Genomic DNA, 17404 nt, shown 5'->3' with positions numbered 1-17404 from the left:
ATTGCAGAGTCAGTGGGTCAACCTGGATGTGCTCTTGATCCCAGTCAAAATAAAAAGCAAAACTTAAACAGCTTAAAGGGTAGAAGAAGCTGGATTTTTTTCAAGTGATCTACATGGTGCAATGGTTAGAGCAGAGCCAAGGGAAGGGCCCTGTTAGGAAGGCAGGGCTGGGACAGCCCGCCTCCAAGGACAAGGACATCTCCCAAGAGCAGAGCCCACTGAGATAAAAGCAATTACAGCAGAGAAGGCTGCTGGGTGCCGATGAGCTGGGACGCTAGTCAACGGGGGAATGTGGCTGAGAAGAAAGCGCCCTGCTCGACTGCGTTCTGGCTGCGAGCTGAGCCCACGGGAGGGCTGGTGCTGCCGGGGGCTCTCGCCGGTGCGGGGTGCTGTCCCGCGGCAGCTCAGCCAGCGCGCAGGGACCCGGCTGGCTCTTGCACCACCAGCGTTCCCTGCGGCAAACAATGTCTGCTTCCAGAGGAATCCCTGCACAGTACCATTTCACCAGGAAAGGTGACAAAAGAGGCACTCCTCTAAGTCTCAGCACTTAATTTCAGGCGTTTCCAACTTGGCCATCAGCTTCCTTTCCATACAAGTTCAAAGCAAAATCACTCACTCTTTTTTAAAGTTCTACTGACTTCAGATGTTTTTGCTGGCTTTTCCTAATTGATAAAAATGGGTTTTACTGCAGACTGTGCCCCTGGGTGTTTTGTGAGACTAACACTCTCACAACTCCCTCTTGTGCAGAGGAGTTTGGCTCAGCAGTGTATCACTTCTCTAAATAGCAATATAAAGAGAACGCAAGCATCCGGAGGACCAAATCCTGCATGCTGAAGTCCCAAATTCCATTAGCTCCCTGTGTGCTTTGGTCACAGTCTGCCGGCCAGCACAAGCTCTGCCCCAGAGGCACCACACGAAGAGGTGCCCCTGCACAGCCCCTCTCGGGCTCCCACAGACATATGTGCTTCCCCGGCCGTGGGCAGAGCTGGTGCTCGGGGACTTTGGGTACGTCCCGCTCCTCCTTACGAACAGAAAGCTTTTGAGCCCACATGTCCCCAACACCAGCGACCAGCGCCATGGCCTCTACATGGGTGGAAGCAGAATCAAACACAGCAGCTGACCTTGGTGCTGTGACCCAAAGGGCTCCCCGCCATCGGCATCCTCCTCTCGGTACTGATTTCCAAATTTAGTGTGATTTATTTATGAGTTTATCTAATTGCATTTTGGTTTTAATCCATCTCTGGATTTGGTTTTAATCCATCATAAAACAGAGTCCTCAAAGGAAAAACATCCCTTGGTGATTCCAAACAGCCACCCATGCGCCAGCTCTCAGCTCGGTGTGGCTGCATCTCCTGTAACCTGACCGTGCTTTGGGGAACGCTTTCCTCAGAGAAAACATCTCTAAAAAGGGAATTGATGTGATCCCGCAGAAGGGGAACCTGTGGTGACGTGAGCTCTCAGAATAGTGACAGCAGCAGCGGGAAACACTAGCTGTCAGATGACCCTCCACAATCCTCCCAGCTCGCAGCCTTCTGAGCAGCAGCTTGTCAGTCAGAGATGCAACTAAGAAAAAGGAATTAATTCTCCTTGTAAGGATAATTAATCCCTGTTAATGCAGATGCATGGGCAGAAAGAAAAGCATTACAATTACAACTGGCAGCATTTTAAAATAGACCTCCTTCTCGCTCCTCCCATCATGCCCCCTCAGTTCAGGGACCACATCCAAGAGCAAAACAACCCATCCACCCCCCGCAGCCCCAAGCCTTCACACCCTCCCCACACAGAGGAGATGTCGCAGTACCAGGATCTCTGAGACCTGCCACTGCACTGACGCTACAGGAACGCTGGTGCTGAGCACGGGGAACGGGCTGAGGGCAGAGCTGGGAGGACGGACAGGTCACAGCTCGGCTCTCTCCGCCGCTGACCAAAGCTGCCGCTGGCTGCTGCACGGCACCGGAGAGGGAGAACACCCGCAGCCATGCTACAGGGAGAGCCCACCCCTCGCAAAGCGGTGCATTCCCTAACACACTGCCGTGCCCGACAGACCAACAGGGTGACGGCGGATCACCCCGCCTGCTCAGCCTCTCCCATCGGTGCCTTTTAACCCCCAGACCTGACCAGGGCTGCGCTCGCCGGCTGCGCTCGCTGGCACACCCCAAGCGCGTGGCAGCTGGCGGCAGGCTGCCGGCTCGCCACCCGTGCTGCCGCAGTGCCGATAAGGTGGTGAAAACACCGTCGGGCCTTTCAGATAAGAAAGATTCAGGGCAAGGAGAGTACCAGCGAGAGAGCATTAACACTTGTCAGGTTTGTAGCAAGGATGATAAGCCGCGTGCGGGAGGCCGGCGGGGGAGCGCCGGCACCATCTGTCCAGAGCAAAAGTAATTGAGGCTGAAAGTCATCTTTTACTGAGACAGCTGAAGCTCTGCCCTTACACCCACCCCTGGTGCTCCAGTACCCATGGCCGTGCACCCCCCACATTAACACCTTCTGGGCACACACTAACACAGTTTCGAGGCTCTCTTGTTGCTGCCATCGGCTCTCCTAAAAGGGCTCAATATTTCCATTTCTTTGTGCAATGGAGGGTCAGAAGCAGAACCACAGGCATTAACTTACTGTATGATCACTCAGTAACTCCCCGTCCTTACCCATCACAAAGATACGACATTATCAGCTGAAGTGAAACCTGCATTATTTTCTTTCACAAGAAAAATATTTCATATCTAGGAGACATAATAAATGATACAACTTGTGAGACTAAGTTACACATATCAGCTCCTACCTCCAGCCTGTCTGTCCTCATTAGCTTTTGGGCAGCAGCAGCGGCAGCGGCAGGAACCGGGACACCGGGGTTCCCTGTCACCAGCATCGGGGCGGTGGGCAGGATCTCTGCTGGGACCAGGCCTGGGGAGACGGGCCCCAGGTAGGGATTGAAGGCGGCTGATGCGTTGGTGGCTAAGCTCGGTGCAACAGAAAACATCGGCTGCAATCAGAGAAAAGAAGAAGAAAGACACTTTAAATATTTATACTTGCCATGCCATCAGCATAGTGAGGTTTTGGCTATCATCTTCAGAACGATGGCAGTGAATTTCTGTTACTAATGGGAAAGAAGCATTTGTGGTGTTTGTAGAACATGAAGAACACCCGTGCAAATGTCGCACACGAGTGAGTCCACGAGGGCAGGCATCCCCTGCCAGCCTCTGTGGGTTCTCCTGCTCAAGCTTCCCCTGTGTGATTACAGCACATGGCAGCTCTTGGAGCAAACTCTCATTTGATCTGCACTTGAGCAATGCCAACATACACGAGCACTCCTCACGGCCACAGGAGAAAGTCTGAGGCTCTTGGAGGGACACATCCAAAACATGTACAAACATCTACTCTTGGGGAAAAAGGCATCTGCGCGAGAGCTCCAACACACCACACTCAACTTCAGATGCAGATAAATACATTTCTGACCCTGATGACAGCCAGCACTGGTTCAGAAATTTCAGAGGTTTAATACAGGAACAAGACCAGACAACCATAATCATTTATTTTTACAAAATTAAACAGGCTGTCCACACAGATATTCAGAAAGAAATACACTGCATCAAGGATACGCTTTATTTAGCCTAAAACATTAAGCCAGAGAAAGAGAGAACATGCAGATACTGGGGGTTTTGTTTGTTTGCTTGATAAAAAAAGAGTCAGACGCCCTTGCAGGCTCTCACATGTTGTGAAGATAATTGGATGTAGAAGACCAAATAATGCTGTAAGACCAAATGCGGAGCTGTTACACTGCAGTAAAGATTAAACAACTCTTCTGCCCCACGTAATGCAAAGGCACCACGCTACCAGTGTAATTGCCAAATAAAATCTAGTCTGGAGTGTTTATCTTTAGTATCTAAATAAAGTAGTTACTCAAGGCATTTAGACTTTTCTTCCAAACTAATTCTTAGAGGGAAAAACAAGCACAGGGTTAATGCAACTCTTTTTCTCTGTTTCATATCTGTTTAAGCCAGACAGCATATAACACCACATGTTTTTGTATTCCTGAGGAAATGACTGAACCGTTTGGAAGCAAGGAACAAGTCCATTTGAAACACTGGACAAAAACACATGCAGAGATTACTGAAGAAAAAAGACTGAAAGTTGCGTAAATGGGAATAATTTCTTTAATGTCTCTTCATTAATGGTTCTTCATCCATGTGAAGGAAAAACAAACAGGCAAATTTTACAGGAAATAAAGTATTACTCTAAACACACTGTTAATTAACTGCACTTTTAATTACTGTGTTATCAGCTATGTAATTATGAACATTAAAAATAAAACTACGAACCAGCCTGTTAGTGTGTAACTTAAGAGATATCAATGTTTGATTTCAGCCCAATATACCCACTGCACAGCAAATAAAAGACTACCTCATTTAGAGATAATTTTATACTAATATAAATATCCTGTGGCCTTTAGACCACTGTGAAATAATAGCGTATTTTATCAGAGCCACTTCATATTATTCTGGAACTCGCAGGTATTTTGCAATGTGCTGTACACATGTAAATTAGGAGATAAAAACCTGTCCCACAGTCGTATTAGCCCAGACTGCTGTTGCCGGCAGAAAGAGACCGTGAAGTGGTGAAACCTGGGCAGCACACAACCACTTCTCGGTAGCAGGAGTCTACCAGGGCACAAAGCCACCCAAACACTCCTGCACCCAGATAAACTTTCTGGCGATACAGTGGCCTCAGAGGACACGCGGCACAAACTGGATCTCCCAGGGACCGTCCCAGCCGCCCCAGCACTGACCCATGGCTCGGGCGGCTGTGGGACGGGGAGGAGCGGGACTCTGCCCTGAGGGTCACCCCAAGCACGGCCCTGCCTGTAACTGCAAACTGGTCAGAGCTGGGACCTCGATGCCAGGCAGGAGAGGAGAGACATGGGGGGAGCTCCAGGTCAGTCCGAGCTGCTGGGCTCATCTCTGCTGTTTACTGTTCACTTGTTTTCCAGTGAGCTTTCACTTCCCCATCTCTAGAAGCAGAGGTAGTACTTCTCTATCACTGTGACCAAACCGTGCAACTACTTACTGGCCTTGCAGTTTGGGCGCTATTACGCTGTGCACTGTGCAAAACAGCTAAAAAAAGAAAAAAGCAGCTCCTGTAGATCAGCAGAGAGAACAGAGGTGAAGGAGGACACAGCCTTGGATGCAGCTCTGTGCTGCCAGATGCCCCATAATCCACATCATCTCTTCTGAATAATTCTGCTCTAAAAATGCCTGTGCACATCCAGTGTGAACCTCACCAGCAGGTCTGATCTCCACGGGTCTGCCTTTCAGAGGTACTGCTCGCTAGCGGGGTCTATCGATTAGGAAGGAGACGCAGGGGCACCTTTGGAAATCGGCCTCTGCAGTGCAGGGGAGCCGAGCCACAGCTCCTCCCCAGACAGACAGACAGACGGCTTTCTGCCAGCGCTCCAGCTCGCCAGCCCTGAAGGACCATCTGCCCACAGGGAAGGAGCTGGACTCATTTAACGCATCTTTAACAGTCACCTACTGAGCACCTACCATGCCAAGGAAAGCCCAGGAGCGTACCACATACACAGAGAGAAACACTGACAACCTACAGCCGCTCGCGAATTACAAACACACCTGCAGAAGGTCTGGGACCTTGTTCTGCTGCAGATTCACACCTGCAGTGTGCAGCAGATCGCCTCTGGAGCGCCGGCACTCTGCAGAAGCTCATGCCTGACTACCAGCCCCGCGGTTCAGGTCTGCCCCACGTGCCTCTGGAGGCAAGGAACGGCCCCAGCATCTCCAGCCACCTTCGCGGTCCATCTCCGCTCTTCTGGTCTCACATCTGCATCCTCCTGCTTCTATTTAGCATTTTTCACACTCTTCCACACTGGAAAAGGCAAATCCAGGGTCTGACATTGCTATTGTGAAGCAGCACAGCATCACCCACTGATGTGCTTGTACCAAACTGATGCGCTAGTACCAACTGATGTGCTAGGACCAAAGCCGTAGTCTAGCTGAGTCCGACTCCCCCTAAACCAGTTTACAAGGAAGGGGGCAGAACCGATCTGAGCAGGCAGAGCTCTTCCTCAGGACCTCAGCGCCTGCAGTCAGCAGGACACGCAATCCCCACTCACCGTCTGAAATCCCCTCCCTCAAGTGCCAGCTAAAGACAGATAAAAGAGTGAACTAAAAAGGAAAGATGGGAAAAGGCCACAGACATTACTTGCAACTACGATAATTAAAACATTTATCAAACAGAAATATGAGTGAAAGGATCCTACTGCTTTGCTTACAAAATTAGAGTCTCTCATTGTTAGTTCACTTACTTTTATTAAAGTATAGGGTATAGATTTTTGTAAAACAAAAAAAACCTGCCTGAAGCATCATTAGACAGGATGATATAAATCACTTGTTAGAACACCCTGAAGTAACTTCTGTTTCAACTGTGCTAAAAAATAAAGTAATTTAAGGCCAAATTAGTAGGATGACATCCATTTGGAAACACTATTGCTGGGACAGCCAATGCGCCTTGCTATGAATCCTCATATTGAATGAGACTGAATTCTGAAAATACACAGTCTGTAATGTTTGAACTCAAGCGATGTACACAGAAATTACACAGGCATGGGTAGAAGGTTTGCGCTGTACTTCAAAATACACTGATTTAAATTTTGCTCATTAGGGACAGTGTGAATGTAGCATAAAGGAGAATTTAAACTTGGTTTAATCCTCACACTAGTCTCTCTTTATATTAAAAAGGAATGTTATTCCAAAGGACTACATTAGGGTTTTTTTTCATGTTTACCCAAACGTTGGTACGTGCCTACACACTGCTTTGTATAAACCAGACACAGCCATATTTGGTTACAATTCATGAAACAAACAAACAAACAGGTTAACAGAGAAAAAATATTTTAAGCAATGGTTCTTACTGTTGGCTGCATTTTGACTTAAGCTTTCTCATAGTCCCAAATACGAATTTGCTGGCACTAATGCTGCATCACTGTACTCAAATCAGGAAATAAAAATAAAATTGTGGCATGTGCACACGTCTGTTTTGAGCTGCTGAAATTGAAAAATCATTTGGAGGTTGTTCTGGAGTTAAAGCACGTAAAGCACAGCCTGCTTTTGAGCTGCCTGGCTGTACAGACACTTAATTTTGTTTCTGATCTGAAAGCCATCAGCAGCGGGCACCAGCCCACAGGCAGCCCTGCAAGACGGGAGTAAGGAGCAGGCTGCACAGTGCAGCGTCAGGGCATCCCCTGAAGGACTGCGGTGCCACAGCATTTGCTGTCTGTGCGCTGACGCTGCCTCAGCTCATCTCCTTGCCTAGGTGACACAGACAATTTTATCTAAAGAAAAGCCAATCAAAAGAGAGAAAACAAAATGTGATCTCTTCTCACGCTGTGCTAACAGGTACTAAAGTCAATTTGCTGTGACAATTGTACCACACCACCTTCTGCTTTTCTCCCCCACATACACTCTTCCTTGAAACAGCCGAGGCATAAAGCTCTGTGAAAGAGTTACATTAACTGAATCAAATAAGAAGCTACAAAATATTTACTGGTATTCTGTAGACCCACAAAACGTGGGGCCAAATAACCATTTGGCATAAGTATGAAAGTCCTTTCTGCTGAGATGATTTTTCCTGAGGATTTAGCTATATTTTGAGGAGCATTAATTGTCACTATGTCTTTTGAAATAAAAGTTGAAGAACTCATCTAAAAGAGTGAATATAGGTTTCCTAACAGAGGGTATCTAGAGGTAAATGAAACTCCCTAAATTCTACCTTTGCCAGCAAGAAAGGAATGAAAGAACAGTCAGAGAAGTGCTCATGCAGATATATTGATTTCATATATATTTTTCAACTTATTTTTCCCTTTGCTGCCATTTTACTCATTGAAAGAGAGAGCTTCAGTCAGGGGAGCATTGTTTGCATTTTTATGTAGAAGATACCAGCCTTGCTCATACATTAATCAGCGCTAGTCTCGCTCATACATTAATCAGTACCCTCTAATGTCTGAGCTAGAAATTTATATCAAAAGGGTTCTGGGCCAAATTTATCCATAGGTTAGCTCAAATGACCTCTCTGGATTGCATTAGAGAGGGATCTGGCACAGGGTGTTCAGCTCCCAAATGCGTATGTGCATGGCGGATTGATGCCAATCATCTTTACATTCGCTGAAACGAGGTATTACTGCAGAGCCAGAATCTCAGCCACGGCATTCAACTTTGTGGAACACTGCACTGCGCTTACTTCCTAAGGTATAAGAGGAACAGATATGATGTAATATATGATCACATTTTACTGGGACCAGATGAGAGATTTCTGGTAGATTCGCCTTCCCTCACCCCTTGGCTTTTTGTAGAAAGTATGATTATCTGTACTACTTCTTCCTGCCAACCCTGAGTTGTAGATCGAGCAGGTCAGACTGACATGCACCATACATCACTTCGGGCAAGCTTTCTGCTCTGCCTGACAGTATGCTGTAAAAATCAAAGTCCAATTCCAGCAAGTAATTTCCTGAGAAGGTTCCCCTGAGTGAATGGAAAACATCCAGTGGGAATCTTCTCAAACCCAGGAATTTCCTAGAGCATGTGAAATTGCAAAGGTAACGTCTATTTACGAAAATCCCATGCGGATCGCTTACTTTCTTAATTTTAAGAAAGAAGTTGCAAAAATGAATTAAATTAGCAAAAGATTAACAAAATTAATTAAATTAACAGTATTACTGCAGGCAAGGGAGAATTAAGCAGTACAAAGACATACAGACCAGCATTTCATTGTATTTGATTTCTGCACCAGTTACTGACGTTTGTGGGATTTTACAGGCATGTAAGCACACCTGCTAACTGACTTCTACTACAACTCACTGTACTCATTGATCGAAGCCAAAAAGCGCACATACCACAGGCTGCAACGGAGCACCAGGCATCATGGCATTGGCAAGCTGCATCTGCTGGGCCAGCATGGCCATGTTCTTCTGCTGAATCAGGTTATTGCGTCCATTTATCTCCAGCTGCGTTTTTAAGTGTGGTGGTGGGTGAAGATATTTGCAGTTTTCCCTTGAACATCGACCCTGAAGAAGAGAATTGACACAATTGGCTTAGAAGCTATAGGCCTATCTTTGCTCCTTATGTCATCGGCTAAAACAAACACAACAGATGCTACAGACCTAGGAGGAACACCCTCGGCTACTTCTCTAGGCTATCACATACTGACCAGAGCAACTTGACAGTTCTAGTATCCACTGCTTGCTTTACTTTTCTAAATTATGTATTTCTGCAGTACAACTCTAAAAAATAGTTTCTTTTAGAAGTTGCTGAAGGCGAGCAAACATCAGTTATTTTGAAAGTACAGCATGCCCATCTTCTATGAGCACATTTTTGCTCAGTGAAAGCTATGCCCATGGGGACTCGGAACGGCTCTCCCCTCCCCACAGACCTGCCCCCAGGAAGCAGGCGGCTGCGGAGCCAGAAACCCAGCAAAAGAAACCCAGCAAAAGAAACGTGGTCCCGCTGCAGCAGCCAGCCTACAAAAGCTCACGTGCTACTCTGACAACGTTCAAGGCTCGCTTCTCTTTCTGCTGTGCAGGGGCACAAGGAGCCCTGAGCACACAGCAAGATGCTTGGTCAAAGTAGCATTATTACCAGGAAAACAGCACCAGCTCTGCGCTTTCACTAGACCTGCAATACAGCATCTTTGATGAGGACCTCTTACATATGACGCATTTTTGTTGCAATTGTGTAAACCAAACAAGAAAATCAGAATTGACTTGTTTCTAAATTTTCCATTAAATTCAGATGTGGTAAACAACAAATTTCATGCACTGATTTTATTTGGATGAGAGGACATTCATCAATTTGACAACCATTGACATCAAGAAATAATAAAAAATAATTCGATGTACAATGTACATCCAAACCCTACTGTACCTCCTTGTTACCAAGTAAACCAGCTTCGCACATAAGACACCCCTGCTTGGTGAATTCTCAATGGGGTCTCTTGCTCTGGGTGCCCCCACCTGCGAGGTACCAGCTGGGAGGGGGGCAGCTGGGGTACAGGGAGCTGGGCATGAAGGTGACTTCTGAAAACTAGCCCCAAGTCCCCCCAGCTGTGGCTCCATTGTAAAAACCTCTAAAATGAAAGGCACAGCCAGAGCGAAGGGCACTGCTGCGCGGCCGCTCAGGCATGGTGTGCGGCACAGGGAGGTCAGGGAAGAGACACCCTCTCCTGCGGAAGGGAATCCCCTCTTCTCATGGCTTCTCATGTGAGCTGTGATCTCGCGTGCCATGAGACTTCAGAAAATGTAAATTCATTAATATGGAAGCTTTACACGCTAACTGTTCTTTAAAATTGTAACACTGGAGCCCATACTTTCACTAAAGGGATGACAACGATAAAATAAAAAAGAAAAGGAGAACTGAATCCTTTTCTGGAAAAAAACAGATTCCTTAAATTACATTTTTTTTCCTTTACTCATTCATCTTTGAAATAAATCCAAACAGGAACAATGACAAGGCAAAAGACAGCCTTAATTTAAGTAAGAAACCATTTTTATCAGGAAACAAATTAATTCAATATAGTTTGACCTTATACAGCAGTTTTGCTCAGAAAGTTAAAATGTATTCCTGTTATAAGATCTGCCAGAAATCTAATTTGTACGATGATTTTTGCCTCCCCTTAAGGCTGGGATAAATGGTTTGCTGCTGCCCCCCTCCCAACTCATCGCTCCTGCTAGCAGTCCGAAGCTCTGAAACTCATTTTCATAGTTATTCAACTGACATCTGAGTGATCCTTGCATAGGAAGATATACCTGATACAAAGAAAAATACCTGAAGTTTTGTGGATATCTTTAGGCTATACACCAAGATTACAGAAAGCCCCACATATATGCACACCACTACTGTAACGAACGGCAAAGAAAGTTCATCTTTCCCAGCACCCGTTCATAATCCCGGAGCGTATTTCCTTGAATGAAATGCATTTTCCATTACACAATCCCAGAGACAACGCAGAGGAGCTGAGCGACTGCTGCCAGTCACAGCGGGAAGGCGCAGGCGAACAGAAGCCCCTGCGCTCGGCCGTGCCGTGCTCGCTGCCGCCTTGCTGGCCCTGGGCCGCGGGGCTGCAGACGTCAGCCCTCTCCTTCGTGGCAAGTGTCGGGGGGGTCCCGCAAGCCCTTTCGCGTGGGGCCTTTGCCTTCCCCTTACACAGCCCCGTGACGGGGCTTCTGCGGGCGTTTGCTCCTTGGACCGCGGGGTGCCACGGGCTGTCCTCGGCAGAGCTGACGCACAGAAAGGACCACTGAAGTCACTTGCAAGAAAATCTCCCTAATAACGCAGCTCCAAATGTTGGAAAGCAATCAAGATAGGGGCCAGATAATGCACAGGAGCTAAAAGCACAACAACTATACTACAGATAAGACAGGCATGTGCAGCCTGAGAAAATATTTTTACAGGGGAATGGAGTTTCCTACTGCAAATAAGGATTAGGATAGTTCAGTAACAAACATTACCAATTCATAAGTAGGAAAGACGAACTGATGGTGGCAACAGGACTCGGTGTTTATGGAGCGTGAATTTTAGTCACTGTGCTACTAATTGTAACCGTGTTTTTGTATGTGTGTGTGCATATGTGCATCTGCTGGTTGCTGTTCCACCCGTGGGAGCTCCCGGGACACCTCTGGCACCGCAGGGCGCTGTCGGCAGGGCTGCACCCACCCGTGTCCGTGGGGACCAAAGCCAGCACCTGACAGCCCGGAGCAGCGGCCAGACCTGCGCAGGGGCCAGCGCAGCCTGGGGCAGGCCAGCCGGAACGAACGACATCTGCCACCCGGCTTGTCCGCACAGCACGCCTTCGCTGGGGGGAAAGCAGGCTTTCAGCCTGGGGGGGAGCTTTCGGACAAAACGACCCTCAGTTCTCTCCTTTAATGCCTTACTGACAACACAGTTCGGGATTTAAGCCATTTTGCACAAATAAACCAACATCATGTCAGCACCCCCAAGCATTTCACAATTATATGAAATGGTAGGTAAAAGGCAGGCACTTTGGAACAGCTTTATTTATGTCAACTTTTCTCTTGATACTAAAACCTGTGTTAATTGTTGCTACCACTAAGTAACACGGGGCAAAATTGCACATTTACTAGCTGCCTAGAAGATGATATCTTACATTAGCACAGTGTAAAAATCAGACTTAATTACTGCTAAATGAGTAACATGAAACTACAACATGTGTTGCTGGAATCAGACAGGAGCAATTAGCAAACCTGATTCTGAAAGGCAGATTAAACTCAATGTCCTTATTTCAGTGGTGGGGTTTAGGCTGCTCCACACCTCTCCAGACTGGATCTGAAGTCTGGCAATACGTGTTGGACATCATGACCGCTTAATGTACTTCATAGACTCAAATGCTTTAAGGCCAGAAGAAACCATTTCAGTGATCTAATGCAACATCCTCTGGCTCCTTGGAAACAAGGAGCCCCCTCCATTGTTTCCCCATCAAGGCCATAATTTCTATTCACTTAGCAGCTGATCTTTAAGGAAGACAATTTACTCTTGAGGTAAAGACTACAAGAATATACCATGTCCTCAGGTAAAATATGCTTATGCTTAGTGATCATTAGCTACTATCAAAAAGTTTACACCTTTCTTGTTTGCATGTTGTTTTGGAGACTACTGCGGTGTTTAACCTTCAATCTTTTTACATTTTCAGATCTTAGCAAATTTTCCATAAGAAACGCAGACTTCTCTGTTTGGGAACAGGGTTTCTTGTCTTTCTTTTATTCCATGGACCTTTAGAAATGGTCCACAGAGCACCCAGGAGTCGGAAAACACAGGCTGAAAACCACTGTCAAAAATCTCGATCGAGAACACGGACTGCATTCACCTCCTTTATACTGCGAGCAAGTAGTTTCTTAATTAGTATCTCACTAGATTCTGGTAACTTCGGTCAACAGAGTTTCAGGCGGATTTTAATCTCTGAATCTTTCCTGAACCCTTTGCTGTTTTTTCAATCACAAAAAAATGATTACTGTAAGCAAGTAAATTCAGAGAAATGGCAGTTGAGCGTGCTGGCAGCATCCTGAAATGCCGTACCAGCACACTGTTAGGGTTTTACCAGAATCCTGCTGGACTAAAAATTATTAAAAATGCTCCTGAGGCTCCTCAGGCATGCTGTTCAGCAGAGGCCCACCGCAGATCTCTGGTCCCTCCAGACAAGCGGGACAAGGCCTCCGCCACGGGCAGAGCCAGCAGGGAAACTCAGGGCGCACAGCGTGACACAAAGCGGGGGGGAACACCCATGCGGCGCTGTGATATTTGGGCAAAACCCCGTTGCCGACAGGCCGCGTTTACTTCTGCGCCCAGGACTCCTGCCGCAAGAAAGCCGGCTCTCGCTCACGCCGCAGCTGATGGCCGGAGCGGTGGCTCCCAGCCAGCAGCCGCGAGGAGAAGAGGCCAGGCCGGTGCGGCGGGAGGCAGGCGCGGACGCGGACCCGCTGCGGTGCCCGAGGCCCACCGGTCCGAGCGAGCCGAGCTTCGTGGCCCTGCCGCGGCCTCGCCTGCCAGCCGCGCAGGGCAGCGCCAGCGCTCTCCCTGCACGTGCCCCCGCTAAGCAGCCCCGCTGTCACGGGCCAGCACCCATCGGCACCGCGCTCCCGACGGCGGCGTCGCTGCCGGAACGCGGCCCCGCGCGCCGCCGTCGGCCTTTGCGCGCGCCCTGCTTGCCGACAGGCCCCGCGGGGCGAGGAGGGCGAGGGCGAGCTCGGCCCCGCGTCCTCCCAGCGGGAATGCCGGAGCGGGAGGACGCGCGGGCCACTCTCACGTGATGTTTTTCTCCAGCTATCGTATCAACAACGTTCAGGCAGAGAGCCCAGGCCGAACTAAACAGCCAGCCTGACTGTCATTACATTAGGGCAGCGTGATGTCTGCAGTATTTTAAGCTGTCTAGCCTCGGTGAAAGCGGGGGATTGGGATGGGGACGAGGAGTGGGTGGCACTCACCCACCCAGGGACCTGTGTGGGCCCTGGGAGGTGCCGCCCCTGCACCCCCCCCCAATTCTAGGCTTGGGTCTGGCATTAGCCGCCCCAAGGGAGCAGGGGGGCGAGGGTGCCATTCTCTGCGGTAACGCCTCCTGCCTCGCTCTTCAACGCTTCCCGTGCCCGTGTTTTTACAGTTCGCTGAGCTGAGCGCACGGCAAGCACACGCTGAGCTGGGGGGGGGGACCCGGCCACCTCCTCATCACCGTTTGGGGAGGCAGGAGGGATGGAGCCGGAGGGCTGCAGGTCCAGCATCACCCCGGGGGCTCTGCCCGTCCGTCTGCCCTCACTGCCTGCTGGATCAGGCTCACCTCTGAATATGTGCCTAATCTGAACGCTGTGCAAACGTCACGAAGCGGTGAGGGCTTGCAAGGGCAGTGCCAAGAAAAGACATTTGTTTGCAAGGTGATCTACCTGCACGTTACCTTCTGCACCACTCCTCCTCCTAGCAGCATCTCCGAGAGCCCTTCTCACGCCGGTGTGTGATGCTGAGCTGGTGCAGCTCCTATGCCCCAATGCAGGCAGCAGGGCCCGGCCGTGGGGACACACTACACCTCCACCCCAAAAATGCCCAGAGGTACTCGTCTGCCACTCGCTCCCTGCCGCTCACAGGCAGGCCCCACGCTCCGAGGGCTCTAGCAGACTTGTCACTGGCTTCGCAAGCACTCAGCACACACCGCTGCCTGCGCCAGCGCTGCCAGACGGCATCGGCACCCGCCAATGCTCCGGGGAAGCTGGGTTTGCATCCTGGCCAAAACCGCGGCAGCCGGGTAAGTGAAAAAAGCCAAACAGGGAGCAGCTGCAAAGATGGCAACTGCAGAAGAATGGGAGCTGCCATGCTGCACGAGGAGCCGGCGCAGGGGTGGGCGATCCTGAATGACCAGGGACACTGGGATGCTACACAGAAGCCACCAAATACGGCTTTTTGACCCTTGCACAGCTGCCTAAGAAATAAAAAGTAATCCCCCAAACACACAGAGCACTGAATACCTCTAAAAAATTGGTTATTGCTAATCTCAGGGGGGTTTTTTGAGCTACACACCAAACCCTGAAATCTAGATTTTTTTTCCTGAAGATTACCGCCTTTTATAAAAACTGCTAGTCAGATTATTGTGCTGATGAGATTTTAGTTGGAAATATGAATTAATAAAATGTGTGTGTAGGAAAATATTTACTTTTTTATTCATTTGTTGACAGAAAATGCCTGTTTTCTTTGAGTTTTCTATTTATTTCCCTAGACAGGTGGAAATGAGTAGTGCTGCCTCCCAGCATGCGGCCTGCCTTCTCTCAGTGCCAGACAACAGCACTTGCCTTTGTATTTGGGAAACCACTGCGACATGGAAAGCAGGGAGTGAAGGCAGAGGAACCTTTCTGTGTTATGTTACCACTTCCCAAACACAGGGAAATGTGTTTTTCTTACTTTATTTTTCAAATTCTCTTGCCGAAGAATAATTATTTATTGGGGCAGACACATTCTAGACATGCAGATTTCCATTTAAATTATTGGTAAGATACCAGGAAGAAGTATAACCTTTTTAGTGAACAGCAGCTACTACACAAACTTTTAAAGTCTTACTTGAAATACAGCAGCAAGTACACATTTGCTTCTGCTCTTGTTACAGAAGTAAATCTTCTAAACTTACGCTAGCTCTACATTTTTGTCTTAGTTTTTAATATACAAATTTATCTCCTATTCTGTACATTTCACTTTCATTGCTCAAAACCGCTGTAAAGAGCAGTCCGCTCTGGTGGCGGGATCAAGATTCCCTGGACGCAGCCTGGACGCGTGTGCCTGACCCCAGTGGTGTCCAGTCTCCTGTAATGCCTCATTGAGGTGCAGTGCCGGGTTAATCAAGGTCTGGCGATCAAGAGTCAGGTCAGGTGTTTTTCTTCCCATTGCCTTCAGGGGAGCAGGGACACGTACCTGTCCCCTGAGCGCCCTCCCACAGACTGCCAGAAGCATCTCCCAGCTATGCAATTTGGTTTTATTCCCCACAAAGCAGGAGGCATTTCATGTGAATATTTGCAGAATTGTGGAAAAGAAAACATGGAAAACTCAGACAAAAAAGAAACTATAGTCAACCCTGTCTTGGAAAAATCACCCCCCAAATTCTGCATTCTGAAAATACAGTGTAAGGATTTCTACAAGACCTGGATCATCTGACAAATGTTGATGTTAAACCTAGATATTTAAGACCTTCACAGAGATGAGCAAAAAATGAGTCCATTTCTGTGAGGTCACTACCATGTTCTTCTCTACACCACCATGTTTCTGTGAAGTGCAGCACGTCCTGCTTTTCAGATCCCAAACTAAATGTTAGAAATACATTGGAAATTCTTGCTCTCTGAAAATAATTCCCTTCCAGAAAACACCCTGATTGCATGTTTAATAATGAAAAGGTATTCTTGGGATTCACTTCTGAGATTGCAAACTCCTTCATTTGCTGCAGTTACAGCTTAGGCAATATGGGTACTAACAACTTTTACTTTTTCCTTGAGGGAATATTTAATGGAAATATCAGCAGAAGTCAATAACTAATTAACAAGAAGATAATTTGAGCTTAGCGTGCTGCAGAGCCCTCTGTGCAACTGCTCCGCTGCCCAGCAGAGAAGCGTGACCCACCGGCAGCGCTGAGGCACATAGCGCAGTGCTGCCACAGCCCTGATGCTCACCCACAGCCCTGGCACAGCCCACGGCTTTGGGCAAAATCCTCCATGCCCTGCAAACAGTCTTTCAAAGGCCAGATGCGAGCCTTCCCCTCACCCACTGCAGCAGCAGAGATCACAGCAGCAACCTCACTGCTGACACCCACCTTTGTGGGTTTACAAATTAAGGGCACCCAAGTTGCCTTTGTCCAACCATGCAATCTGCAAAGAAGACCTCAGGGTGGCATTGGGTCCAACTTCTGCACCAGTGACCCTGGCATCTCTGGCATGCAGCTGCGGGTTTCTACCTCCGCTCCGGTATGGTGTGTGAGAACCCCCAATCTCATGCACAGTCAGGCCAAAGTGCATGTGCTTTGTGCAAGTATCTGCACCAAGGTCTGAGAAGCAGGCCCCTGACTTTGAGCAGTTGCTATTAGGCTTTCAAAGCTGTTTTAAGAACTTGCAAACATCCATGGCTTTCAGTACTCACATAAACTTTAAACCAATTCAGATTCAAAACAATTACTTTCCAATACCTGTCTTTAGAAACAGTCTAATCTGTCATGCAAAGGAAGAACAGCTAAATCATCACCCTGGTGGACTTGGCTCCAGCCTACAACTTTCTTGGAAAGCACAGCCTGGTGATGCAATAAATAAGGTCTAATTAGCAAACTGCTCTCGCAAGGTCATTACTCCGCCGGGCACAACCCGTCAGGACCCCACCTGCAC

At 48.2% G+C, this 17404-nt stretch overlaps 1 protein-coding gene across 22 annotated transcripts in view; it reads right to left on the bottom strand.

The window, feature by feature from the left end:
• The window catches only part of MBNL1 (muscleblind like splicing regulator 1), a 110339-nt gene that overhangs the window by 20532 nt on the left and 72403 nt on the right, over window positions 1-17404 (bottom strand). For 21 of the 22 annotated variants that reach the window (XM_075031222.1, XM_075031208.1, XM_075031207.1 and 18 more), the window contains 2 exons: window positions 8897-9067; window positions 2780-2980 (listed from right to left, as the gene is read on the bottom strand). In XM_075031222.1, the coding sequence (XP_074887323.1) occupies window positions 2780-2980; window positions 8897-8965 (270 nt within the window). In that variant the 5' untranslated portion in view covers window positions 8966-9067. Of the gene's footprint in view, window positions 1-2779; window positions 2981-5621; window positions 5645-8896; window positions 9068-17404 lie in introns of those variants that run through there. The other variant, XM_075031226.1, reaches the window with a different exon arrangement.

The sequence above is a fragment of the Buteo buteo genome, chromosome 7, assembly GCF_964188355.1.
Source record: "Buteo buteo chromosome 7, bButBut1.hap1.1, whole genome shotgun sequence".
Classification (NCBI taxonomy): Eukaryota; Metazoa; Chordata; class Aves; order Accipitriformes; family Accipitridae; genus Buteo; species Buteo buteo.
Note: the sequence above shows the minus strand (reverse complement) of the source record. Positions and strands in the feature narration are given on the sequence as shown.